Source organism: Dipodomys ordii, unplaced genomic scaffold (assembly GCF_000151885.1).
Source record: "Dipodomys ordii isolate 6190 unplaced genomic scaffold, Dord_2.0 Scaffold12, whole genome shotgun sequence".
Taxonomy (NCBI): Eukaryota; Metazoa; Chordata; class Mammalia; order Rodentia; family Heteromyidae; genus Dipodomys; species Dipodomys ordii.
Genome location: NW_012267228.1, coordinates 24,122,737 through 24,136,284, shown reverse-complemented (window position 1 = coordinate 24,136,284; position 13,548 = coordinate 24,122,737). Strand labels below are relative to the sequence as shown.

The window sequence follows — 13,548 nt, the reverse complement described above, 5'->3', positions numbered from 1 at the left end:
CTGTAGCTCAAGTGGTAGAGCACTCACCTTGAGCTGAAGAGCTGAGGGACATCGCCCAGGCCCAGAGTTCAAGCCCCACGACCGACAAAAAAAAAAAAAAAAAAGATAAATACTGAGTAGGAAAGAGAAAGGAAAAACTAAACAGAGAGGCCCTCCCATTACTTGTTAGTCTATTTTCTTTCATTGGAAACGTGTTTTATGTTTTAAAAGCTAACATTTTTGTTGTTATCCTAAGGATAGCAAAAGCAAAGCAAAATTTTTTAAGCATTTTAAATTTAAAGCATTTATAGTTTATTAAAATTACACTAAACTTTAGGAACTTTAATGTAACTAGCTTTTATAAGTGAAAAGTTAAGCTTTTAGGATAAATATTAATCAACTCATAATATTAAAGACTGATAATATTTGATAATATAATTTTTATTTCATAGAGTTAAAAGTTTTGAGAAGTTACACAAGGAGTCTAACTGTGTTTTCAGGTTTCATGTAATAGAGTATGGAGATATTATTGGTCTGTTTTCATGAAACAGACTATTCCTCAGTTCCCCAATCCTTTTAGTCTTTGCACCTTTTTCCTTCTCTTTTTCTTATGTGGTTAAATATTAGCAACATTAAAAGTTTTGTTGCCAGTTTCATTTTATATGATATGACATGATTGACGTTCTGAAGATGAATTTTGAACGAGCAATTCTCTAAACCTGGAAGACAATATTAGACTTCAGGAGGTCAAGTCAGACTCCACCTGTTCTATGACTTGATCAGGCCTTAGCTTTCTCATTTGAAACATAAAGATGCTCAATAATCGTACCCATCAAGCATGAATTTAATGAGGCTTAAACATGATTGCATATTTAAAATCTTACTATACTGCCTGGAATATAGTAAGTTCACAATAAACCTTAGCTCTTTCTATTATTACAACCTAATATTTATTAGCAATTTAAATGGTTTTGGTTGTGCCAGAATGCCAAGTTAATTGTGTGTATAGATATAGTGCTTTAATAGGTAGTTCTTTAATAGGTAGTTCTCAAAAGCCTTTTTTTCTTTCTTTTATTATATTGCACAAATTTCCTTTTTTTTTTTTTTTGTCATTCGTGAGGCCTGAACTCTGGGCCTGGGCCCTGTCCCTCAGCTCTTCAGCTCAAGGTAGTGCTCTACCACTAGAGCCACATCGCCACTTCCTGCTTTTTCTGCTTATGTGGGCTGAGGAATCAAACCCAAGGCCTCATGTATGCGAGGCAAGCACTCTACCACTGAACCACCTTCCCAGCCCCTGCACAAATTTTCTAATGTTTAAAAAAAACAAACAGAGATTGAATCTCACTAACTTAACACTAAGTAATAGTTTTCATTTTCTGCATTCCTTTGTTCTACTCTTACATACACCAGGAGTTTTTCTACAATTCAAACAAAATAAACTTATATGTAAGATACAAGTTCTATAAAATGCAAGTACATATCACTTATGTAATCTGTTGATTTTTTTTGGGGGGGGTCCGGTCATGGGGCCTGAACTCTGGGCCGGAGTGCTGTCCCTCAGCTCTTCAGCTCAAGGCTAGTGCTCTACCACTTGAGCCACAGCGCCACTTTCGGCTTTTTTTTTTCTTTTTGCTTATGTGGTGCTGAGGAATCGAACCCAGGGCCTCAGGCATGCAAGGCTCTACCACTGAGCCAACTTCCCAGCCCTAATCTGTTGATTTTTTTGTCTCGTTTATAATTAAGTTTTTATGACAATGGGACATTTTGTTCTGGGTCACTAAGAAAACTATATTTTTATTTATTTATTTTTATTTATTTATTTTTTGCCGGTCGTGGACCTGAACTCTGGTCCTAGGCGCTGTCCCTCAGCTCTTCAGCTTAAGGCAAGCGCTTGACTGCTTGAGCCCACAGGGCCACTTCCGGCTTTTTCTGTTTATGAGGTGCTTGAGGAATCGAACCCAGGGCCTCATGCATGCAAGAAGCATTCTACCACTGAGCCACCTTCCCAGCCCCAGAAAACTATATAAAACCCACAAAATACCAGGCACCGGTGGCTCATGCCTATAATCCTAGCTACTCAGGAGGCTGAGGTCTGAGAATTATGGTTCAAAGCCTGCCCAGGTAGAAAAGTCCATGAGACTCTTATCTGCAATTAACCACCAGAAAGTGGCGGTTAGAGCGTTAGCCTTGAGCTGAAGAGCTGAGGGACAATGTCTAGACCCAGAGTTCAAGCCCCATGACTGACAAAAACAAAAACAAAACCAATACTGGGTACTGGTGGTTCATACCTGAAATCCTACCTATTCAGGAGGCTGAGATGTGAGAATCAAGGTTCAAAGCCAACGCAAGGCAGGAAAGTCTGTGAGGCTCTTATCTCCAATTAACCACTAGAAAACTGGAAGTAGTGCTGTGGCTCATAGTGGTAGGGCACTACCCTTGAGTAAAAGAGCTCAGGGACAGCACCCAGGCCTGGAGTTCAAGCCCCACAACTGACAAAATTAAAAATAAAAAAGAAAAGAAAACTAAAAACACAAGAAAAAACTCTGTTAGTAATATTTGCTCCCACTAGGCTGCCTTAAGTTTCCTTTCATGTACATATTTACTGAAAAAGGGCTAACCAAAATGATTGTCTTTGGGTATTGGTGGATCACTTTAGTTCATTTCTTCATATTTTATGTCACATTTTCCGTAACGACTATTGCTTATAAAAAATTAACTTATGCTTAAATATCTGTTTTAGTTTTATGGAGTAATAAAGATAAACTAAAGTTGGGTATAACTTCTTTAAAATTTCACTAGGGAGCAGTGGTAGCTCACACCTGTAATCCTAGCTACTCAGGAGGCTGAGATTTGAGGATCATGGCTTGAAGCCAGTCCAGACAGGAAAACTCCATGAGACTCTTATCTCCAGTTAACCACCAAAAACCAGAAGTGGAGCTATGGCTCAAGTGGTAGTGCACTAGTCTTGAGCGAAAAAAAGCTCAGGGACAGTGCCCAGACCCAGAGTTTAAGTCCCATGACCAGGGTAAAAAAATAAATAAACTTGAATGGTTTTACAATTATTTCTATTTTATGGATGACGAAGCTAAGATCTATCTTGACAAGGTAGTCTACCTTTCATCTGGTACATAGAAGCAGAATTTGGACCTGGTCAAACAGCCTCTAAGTCAGCATGCTTACCACTGTTGTACTGCTTTTCTATCAGTGGTTCTTTATGAGGCAAAAAAAGTAAGGTTTTGTTTGAAAGTGATGCAAGTTTAGCTTTATTCATACATTTAAGTTTTCAGTTAGTTTCTGAGGTGACCAGATGAAGAACAGTAGTTTCTATTTTGATCAACTAAAGTTGGTCTTCACTAGAAGAAGATTGCATATTGTAGCATTTGCTTTTTTTTTTGGCCAGTCCTGGAACTTGAACTCAGAGCATGGGTGCTATCCCTGAGCTCTTTTTTTTTTTTCTGTCAAGGCTAGCACTCTACCACTTGAGCTACAGTGCTACTTCCAGCTATTTCTGTGTATGTAGTACTAAGGAATTGAACCCAGGGCTTCGTGCATGTGAGGCAAGCACTATGCCACTAGGTCACATTCTCAACCCAGCCTTTGCTTTTTAAGACTTTCAGCATAGGAATGTTTAATTCGGAAAGAACTTACTTTATACATTATAAAATTGAAAATGGGTAATTTCAAGAGGGCTTCTTTTCTGACCAGGCATCAGTGGTTCGTGACTTTCTTAGTTCAGGCAGAAAAACCCATGAGACTCCACCTCCAAAATAACCAGCAAAAAACTAAGTAGAAAGTGTGATTCCAGTGGCAGAGCATTAGATGAGCAACCAAGCTAAGCCAGTTGTGAGGCCCTGAGTTCTGATCTTTAAAAAAAGGGCTTCTTTTCTATGTATATAAATACTTAGTCAAGTAATTCACCACCATTTTCACTAAGTAGTAGTCCTTAAAGGATCTTTATTACATAATGCTTTTTAATTTGTTTTTAGAAATATATTGATGTGCAAAAAAGTAGACTTTTATATGTATTGCCTTGTTTTCCAAGAACATCATACATTTCTGAAGGATTGAAAGATAATTTATATTTTTTAATTATGTGAGGGAAAATATATCTATTTTGTGACTTAAAATATTCTGGTACTCTCATAATCTTATTTCCTCTGTTTTCAGGAAGTTAGATAAAAATTCTAAATTTTACTTTTCAGCGTCATCCATGCCCCATTACCAAGTCCTGTTGACAAAGTAAGTTGTTAACGATTATTTTTAAAAGCTTATTTTTTAATATGCTTTATCTAGAAATGTGTTTCTCTTTTATAACAATAAATACGGTGTTATATAGTTAGTGCAATCTTCTGCTCTTCAGTATGCATAGAATTTTGAATGGATGTAAAGTCAGCAGTTGGCTTTCTTCACTAAATGTATCTGTTTGTGCCTCACCAAGGACAAGAAATGTTAGCCATTTCTCTGTATTCAGAGGTACAGGTCTGTCTGGAAACTTAGTAAAGCTTTGGTCTAATTGTTAACACCTATTTGGCAGAAGTAGTATGGAAATATAAATTTACAGAAATTATTCTCTAATTGCTTTTGGTGATCAGTGGTAAAAATCTCACCTGAAAAACGAAGTCCTGCTTGAAACTAGAATTGTTTCTTAGGCTCCTTTTGTAGAGGTAAAGTGGTTAATTATCAACCTATATAACACCAAGAATTATTTCAGAAGTAAATAATTTTCTTAAAAAAGTAATACCTCTGCCAGGGGCCGATGGCTCACACTGTAATCCTAACTACTCAGGAGGCTGAGATCTGAGAATTGCTGTTCAAAGCCAGCCCAAGCAAGCAAAGTCCATGAGACTCTTACCTCCAGTAAAGCACCAGAAAACCGGAAGTGGCACTGTGGCTTAAGTGGTAGAGTGCTTGCCTTGAGCTGAAGAGCTGGGGGACAGTACCCAGGCCCAGAGTTCAAGTCCCACGACCGACCAAAAAAAAAAGTAATGCCTCCTACTAAAAATTACATTAATAAAAATATACTTTGTAAGTTCAATAATGAATGATATTATATGTTCTTAATAGTGTTGAGGATGTAGGTAAATGATATAGTAATTTATTAAGTGCTCATTTTTTCTTCTTCTTAATATTTGTTATATATTCCATTGCCTTGAAAAACCTCTTAGACCAAGTATGTCTTTTAAAATTCTTGGATTCTAAACAGTTTGGCTGATTTATGGTGTTTAAACACCTTTTACCTCATTTAAAAAATAAATGTGCCAGGTGCTGGTGGCTCACGCCTGTAATCCTAGCTGCTCAGGAGGCTGAGATCTGAGAATCATGGTTCAAAGCCAGCCCGGGCAGGAAGAGTCTGTGAGACTCTTTTTTTTTTTAATTTAATTTTTATTTTTATTTTATTGTGAAAATATCTGTGAGACTCTTTATCTCCAATAAACCACTAAAAAACCGGAAGTGGCGCTGTGGCTCAAGTGGTAGAGCACTCGCCTTGAGCTGAAGAGCGCAAGGACAGCGTCCAAGCCCAGAGTTCAAGCCCCACGACTGCCCCCCCAAAAAATAAATAAAATAAATATAAATAAATAAATAGGTATACCTCTAAAAACATTAAAGAAAGTCAAAATAATTTTTATGGCGTGTGACCATTGAACAGCATTAGGTTTCATGTTGCTCCCCACTGGGAACACACATATGTTTCCAAATTTTGAAAAAGATTATGCCTTTTTGTTGTTTCTGAAAGTCTCCTCATGTAGCCCTGACTAGCCTTAAACTTGTCTTCTTGCCTTAGCTAACCTCCTGAGTGCTAAGATTATGAGCAAGTAGCACCACAGATGTCTTTGAAGATGGTTACTGTTAAATGAACTGTGATTTATTCACATATTGAAAAATTATCTAATGATGAAATTTAAAGGGAACTATGTGACTGGATGACACCTGTAATCTCAGCTACTTGGAAAGTAGAGATAGAAGGATCTTAGTTTGAAGTCAGCCCAGCCTTCCTTCCTCACTCTCCAAAAGTGTTAATAAGACTTTATCTTAAAAAACAAGCTGAGCCTGGTGGAGCACACCTAATACCCAGTTGTATGGGAGGTAGACGCAAAAGTATCGGGGTCTAAGGCTGATCTCACACAAATTGGAAGACCTTATCTGAAAAATAACTAACGCAAGAAGGGCTGTGGTATATCTTAAGTGGTAGAGGAAATTGATTTAGGATATTGTGTTTGTCATAGAGCTTGAGCTACCAGCATCCAGAAACTGTTTTTTGTCAGTTGTCAGTCTTGAACTCCAGGCCTGGTCACTGTCCTTGAGCTTTTTCATTCAAGACTAGTGTTCTACCACATTGATTGACAGCACTGCTTCCTAGTTTTCTTTCTTTATTAAAAAAAATTACCTACTCCAGAAGGCTGAGCTCTAAGGATAGTGGTTCAAAGCCGGCCCTGGCAAGAACAGTCTAATTAAACACACACACACACACACACACACACACACACACACACGGAAAAGAAAGACTTGTGCCTTCTGCTACAAATTTGTAGTTTGGATATCAAGGAATATTTCCTTGAGTAGCACTTGTATCACCACCTTTCTTATAAAACAGCATATTATAATACAATACTATTTATAAATCTCAGATATAGACCAGAAATATCTTGAGCTAAACAAATAGATTAATTTTAAAGTAACACTTATATACATATTAAAGTAACAGGCATTTGAAGAATATTTTCTTTAATATCTTTTGTGTTTTCTGTGACTGTTGACAATGTTGTTTTGTTTCTAGGTTGCTGCTAACACTCCCAGTATGTACTCTCAGGAATTATTCCAACTTTCTCAGTATCTACAGGTAAAAGTAAATCTTGAGAATTATTTATTAGTCTTTGGAAGTAGAATTGTATAATTTAGATTTTACTCTGCCAGTTCACAAGCACAGTATAAAAAAGTATTGACTAGAAAGTGGCACTGTGGCTCAAGCAGTAGAGCGCTCGCCTTCAGCTGAAGAGCGCAGGGACAGCGCCCAAGCTCAGAGTTCAAGCCCCACAACCAAAAAAAAAGAAAAAAAATTGACTAGATCTAAGTATAAAGAAAAACTTTTTCAAAGAAGAACCAGATTAAGGGTTGGGTTTGCTGGGCATCAGTGGCTTACAACCTGTAATCCTGGCTGATCAGGAGGCTGAGACCTGAGGATCACGATTCAAAACCAGCCTGGGCAGGAAAGTCTGTGAGCCTCTTATCTCCAATAAACTATGCAGAAAAAGCAGGAAGTGGTGCTGTGGCTTAAGTAGGAGAGAACACTACTAGCTTGAGCACAAAGAGGTTTGGGGACAAGCCCCAGGATTAGGTGGGAAAATAAAAAGAGTTGGTCTTACCTGGTAATAATGGCTCATGTCTGTAATCCTACTCAGGAGACTGAGATCTGAGGATCTTGGTTCAGAGCCAGCCCAGGCAGGTAAGTATGTGAGACTTTTATCTCCAATTAAGCATCAAAAAAATGGAAATGGTGCTATGGCTCAAATGGTAGAGCAGCACTAGCTTTGAGCAAAACATAGGAAGCTGGGTGCTAGTTGCTCATATCAATAATCCTAGTTACTCGGGAGGCTGAGATCTGAAGATCTCCAACTAACCACCACTTGAGTGGTAGAGTGCTGCTTTGAGTAAAAAAAGCTCAGAGAAGCATCCAGGCCCTGAGTTCTAGTCCCAGGATCAGCAGGTATGCACACGCATGCGTGTGCGCACGTACACACACACACACACAAATAGGTCTTTTGAAGAAAAGATAAGAGAGTAAGATTTTTGAGTCTAGAGAAGAAAAGCTTTTGTACAAGAGATTTTGACTACTAAATGGTAATACTAATAGCGTATAATTAATTATATACCACTGAATGCCAAGCTTTGTTCTAGCAACTTACCTATATTAACTTATTTAATCCTTACCACAAACGTATATGCATACTTTATTCCAATTTTTCCAGATGGAATTACTGACAGGAACATTTATTTAATAACGTACATAACTAGTATGTGATAGAACTGGAGGTTGCACCTGGTATGAGTTTTAACAGACCCCACTGTGTGCTGGCCTCTGCTGGCTCCATAGAAAAGTTTCTTGATAGCTCCTAGAATGGGCTCCTAGAGCACTTAGTTCTGTTTTTGTTTTTGTTTTTGTCGTTGGTTGTGGGGCCTGAACTGGGACTGGGCGCTGTCCCTCAGCTCTTCACCTCAAGGCTAGTGCTCTACCACTTGAGCCATAGTACCACTCTTGGCTTTTTCTGCTGATGTGGTGCTGAGGAATCAAACCCAGGGCCTCATACATGCAAGGCAAGCACTCTACCACTGAGCCACCTTCCCAGCCCTTAGTTCTGTTTTTACAGAGACATTCAAATCTCTGAAAAGCAAACAAGAGCTTTTTCTTCTATAGAACTGGGCTGGCCTCTTTAAGACTGTTTTATGATGAACAAGCATCCTAAAAGAAAATTCTAAGTTAGGAGTTTAGAGATAGAAGTTTTCTTTTGTTTGTTTGGGTTTTTGTTTGTCAGTCATGGGGCTTGAACTCTGGGCCTGGGTGCTGTCCCTGAGCTCTTCAGCTCAACATGAGCACTCTACCACTTGAGCAATAGTGCCTCTTCTGGTTTTCTGGTAGTTAATTGGAGATAAAAGTCTCATGGACTTTTTTTGCCCAGGCTGTCTTTGAACCAAGATCCTCAGATCTCCTTAGTAGCTGGGATTACAGGTATGAGCCACCAGTGTCCTGCTAGAGATAGAAATTTTTAATCTTTTTTTTTTTTTAAATGTTGGTCTTGGGGCTTGAACTCTGGGCCTGGGTACTGTCCCTCAGCTCTTCATCTAAAGGCTAGTACTCTACCATTTGAGCCACAGCACCACTTTCGGTTTTCTGAGTGGTTTATTGGAGATAAGAGTCTCATGGACTTGCCTACTTGGTCAGGCTTTGAACCGTGATCCTCAGATCTGAGCCTCCTGAGTAGCTAAGTTTATAGGTGTGAGAAGTTTTTATCTTGATTCTGCTACTTATTTAATTCTGTGACCTGCTGTGACCTTAATTTATTTGTGTATGTTTTTAGTTGTTTAAAGTTAGATAATCATACATTAGTTTACAGGAATTGATCACTGAGAACAATTTTACCTTATACATGTGAACATTTGTTCATTAACATGTTAATAAAAAAGAAAAGAAAAAGCATGCAAATCTGTGAAAATGAACTGAAAGTAACACATTAATTTGATTTCATTTTCCACCAGATATAATGAACTGGTACAGAGAAAAGAACTTGGTATATTTGCATGTTAGTGGTATAGTTAATAATGTAAGTTTTAGCCAGAATTGCTTAGTTTTGATCCAGTTTTAACTTTTGATATGCTAATAAGAAAATTGTTTAAAACCTTTGGGCCCTGTTTTTCTCATAAAGGGAATGGGCAAAGTAATAGCATTTACCTCTTTAAATTCTGAAGAATATATGCTAATATTTGCCAAGCACTTAAAACAGAGCCTGTCAAATAAAATATGTGCTATAAATGTCAATAACCCTTTGCCACTTAATTGTCAGATACATTAGTTAATGGAGATCTTTTTAGAGGTGGAAGAAAATGTTAAAGTTGGTCTGTACCTCATTTTTCATGTGAGAAATAGGGGGTTTATAGATTAAATCAATTGTCCGATTGCATATACTGTTGTCACTGTCATAGACTGCAAACCTGCCTTACTTTTACTCTGTCCAACTTTTTTTTGCCAGCTCTTTGAATATCTATTTACATTTGTTTTTTCTAATTTTCACAGGAAATTACACCATCAAGCCTTTTCTTTTCTTTTTTATATTGTGAAAATACTGTACCGAGGGGTTACAATTACATGGGCAAGATAATGAGTACATTTCTTATCAAGCATTGTTGCCTCCTCCTTTGTTTCCCCTTCCCATCCTCCCCCCCCACCCCCCACCCAATCCTCCCTGCTCCCCCCCAAGCCTTTTCTTTATACATCTTTCTTTTTTATTTTTTTACTTTATTATTATTATTATCTTTAAGTAGTTGTACAAAGAAGTTCCCATTTTACAAAACAGTAAATGAATACAAGGTGTCTGACAACATTGTCATCCATCACTCCTAACCCATCCCTTCTCTCACTTTTCTTTTTCTTTATACATCTTATTAGATTGCTAAAATTCTAATGTAAATTGCAAGTTTTAAACCTTTTTAATAAAAGCTGGAATAGATATATTTTATGCCTTTGAACTAAAAGACTATTCCTGGAATTATTACATTTCTGTTAGAATATGATTCGGTCAAGAAACTTGAGTAAAAGAAAGAAAAAAAGTGAAATGACACCATCTAGTGGTGGTAGATAGATTATGTGTGCTTGGTGTTTTGTTTTTTTTTTACGGGGCCTAAACTCTGGGCTTGGGCTCCCGCTCTGAGCTCTTCAGCTCAAGGTGAGCACTCTATCACTGCACCACTTCCAGCTTTTTCTGCTTATGTGGTGCTGAGGAATGGAACCCAGGGCCTCATGCATGCAAGGCAAGCGCTCTACCACTGAGCCACCTTCCCAGCCTGTTTTTGTTTTTCACTAGAACATTTTGCATTTTTGTTATTTGTTTGCTATTAGGAATGTTTGGAAACATAAAATAAATGTGGTAGTCTCTTTCACATGTGAGTTGTTTTAATGTATATTCTGAGGTGATACAGATTTAATTAAATTCCTTAATCTATAAGTTTTTTTTAGGGTTACATTAAAACAGTACTTCTAACTCTAATTAGGTCAGATTCTTCCTAATCATTGTGTAGCAAAGATGTGGGAAACAATAAATGTACACTTTAAACCACAAGTACTCAAATGTTTGAAGCATATGCTTCTCTGTTGAGGTAGCTCGAAGATAGTAAGGTAGCAACTGTATAGATAATGATAGGAGTAGAAGTTAAAGGTAGGCCAAAAACTACAACTAAATGCTGTGAGCATTTAGAAGGTCCTATTATCAGCTGTCAAATTTTAAGAAGTCACCTAAAGATCAGGCCTTGCCTAGACAGTGACTTTCTTTGTAAAAAGATTTTTTTTGGAGCTACCAAATGTAACTCCTTTATCTCTTAGTTATTTTGAACAATTATTGGTGGATTCTTGCTTATTTGGGGCATTTTAATTGCTGCCTAAGTAATGTGCAGTGAAGACGAGAATCAGCTCACCTGAAATAGACTATGAGAGTAGTCTTTTTTCCTGTTACAGAGGCTTAAACTCAAGACTTTGTACTCTCAGCATTTTTTACTCACAGTTCTATACTTGATATACCCCACCAATCTAGCTTTATTCAATAAATTATTTTTGTTTGTTTATCGCCAGTACATGGGCTTGGAACTCGGGGCCTCATCTTCTCACTTGACTCGCTTGCTCAAGGCTGGCACTCTACCAGTTGAGCTATGCCTCTCAAGCCCCAGTCTAGCTTTTTAACTGGTTAATTAGAATCTGAAGGATTTTTTTGTTTGTTTGTTTTGGCGGAGCTAAGATCCTCAGATCATAACCTCCTGAGTAGCTAGGATTACAGGTATAAGCTACCATGCCTGACTATTTCTTTAGTATATTCACATACACACACATACATTAATATGTAGGTATATAAAGCACTTCTTTAAAAGGAAAAAAATAAGAGCAATTACTCTCTTAGATACAATTGTACAGTTAAACCACTACAGTCTTTTGGCTAACCAAATTATTTTGTTTTAGTTTGTAATCAGTTTGTTCTGAGATATATACATATTTTACATTTGCATATAAAATGTAAGCCCAAGTGTATGTTGGCTTTTTCTAGTCAGTTTTGAAATTTCCAAATTATGACTAAAAAGAAAACAAAAGCAAGTGATTACTTTGGGGGAAAGTTGCATTTGGAGTATCTCCTATAATAAATAGCAGTACTTACAGACCAACAGATGAGGCTGGAATAGCATGACCATATATGTTTTAAAGGATTATAGAGCTTAGGGAATGGCTCAAGTGATAGAATGTTTGCCTAGCAACTTATAGGCCCTGAATTCAGACTTTAATACCATCAGTCATCATCATCATAACAACAATAATTATTGTGCATATCAAATTCAGAATATTGAAATGCATCAAGGAGAGGTACAGTAAAATATTAAAAATACTCTGAAAATTGATTATTCTTCAAAGGAATCATGCTGAGTTTTATTAGAATCTCTTTTGTGATTTAATTATTAGGAGGCCTTACATCGGGAACAGATGTTGGAACAGAAGTTAGCCACGCTTCAGCGGCTACTAGCCATCACCCAAGAGGCTTCAGATACCAGTTGGCAGGTATTCCAGTTGTCTTTATATTCAAGAATCCTTTACATGTTCAACTTTTGTACCAAATTGGCATGGAATTTTATTCGTATTTAATTTTTCTTCAACAGGCTTTAATAGATGAAGATAGACTCTTATCACGGTTAGAAGTTATGGGAAACCAATTACAGGCATGCTCCAAAGTAGGTATTTAATCCCAAATACAAAAGGAAGAATATTGATTGATTTTTAAATATAGCATCAGTTTAAACTGAGCCAACATAATTTGTGTTTAGAGGTATCTTAGGACAAAATTTAAATGGCATCATAATGTGTTTATTTTTTTCAAGGGGTAAGAGCTTATTAAAGAAAAAATAACTTAGCTATGATTATAAATATCTTTTATTCTAGAATCAAACAGAAGATAGTTTACGGAAGGAACTTATAGCATTACAAGAAGATAAACACAACTATGAGACAACAGCCAAAGAGTCCCTGAGGCGGGTTCTTCAGGAGAAAATTGAAGTGGTTAGAAAACTTTCAGAAGTTGAGGTATTTTGCGTCTAAGAGTTCTAAAAACCTTATTAGTTTATTTGTATTATTTTTAAATACCTGAACAAAGGGATTTCAATTCACCTTATTACTACAATGCATCTTGATCACTTCTACCCTTTGCATTATTCTCATCCTCCACATATTCCAACCCCACTCATCTCCTAAAGTAACTTAGTTCCAATTTCACATGTGTATTAAGTATCATGACTATCTTTGTCTACCTTCCTCTTTCCATTCATGAGTTCTGTCTGCGGTTTCAGCCTTCCCTCCACTCAGACAAGGCCATTCCATTAGGTTTTATTGTTTAGCTAGGAAATTTTTTCTGTTAGATGGGAAGTGGCAGTATGCTGCTTTTACTGATATAAATTCTTAGCATAGCCATTTGAGTTCTAGGGCTTATGGCCCAAAGTCAGTGACTGATAAATAAAACTCTAACCAAGGGGTCTTAGCATCTGTACTTGTTAGGATTAACCTTAAGGGCTAGGGGCACAGCTCAAGTGGTAGAGATCTTGCCTGGCATATACAGTGTATATATGAGACTCCATGGATATGATGATATTCTTTTTTTTAATTTCATTATTTCATTATTTATTTTTATTGTGAGAATACTGTACAGAGGAGTTACAATTACATGGGCAAGATAACAAGTCATTGGGCCTGAACTCTGGGCCTGGGCGCTGTCCCTCAGCTCTTCAGCTCAAGGCTAGCGCTCTACCACTTGAGCCACAGCACCACTTCCGGCTTTT

At 37.3% G+C, this 13,548-nt stretch overlaps 1 protein-coding gene across 5 annotated transcripts in view; it reads left to right on the top strand.

Annotated features, from left to right (window-relative positions):
* Positions 1–13,548, top strand: part of Slmap (sarcolemma associated protein) — a 75,757-nt gene that overhangs the window by 6,132 nt on the left and 56,077 nt on the right. For all 5 annotated transcript variants that reach the window (XM_013010477.1, XM_013010480.1, XM_013010479.1 and 2 more), the window contains exons 3-7: positions 4,182–4,218; positions 6,755–6,817; positions 12,185–12,280; positions 12,379–12,450; positions 12,659–12,799. In XM_013010477.1, coding sequence (XP_012865931.1) covers positions 4,182–4,218; positions 6,755–6,817; positions 12,185–12,280; positions 12,379–12,450; positions 12,659–12,799 — 409 coding nt within the window. The remainder of the gene's footprint in view (positions 1–4,181; positions 4,219–6,754; positions 6,818–12,184; positions 12,281–12,378; positions 12,451–12,658; positions 12,800–13,548) is intronic.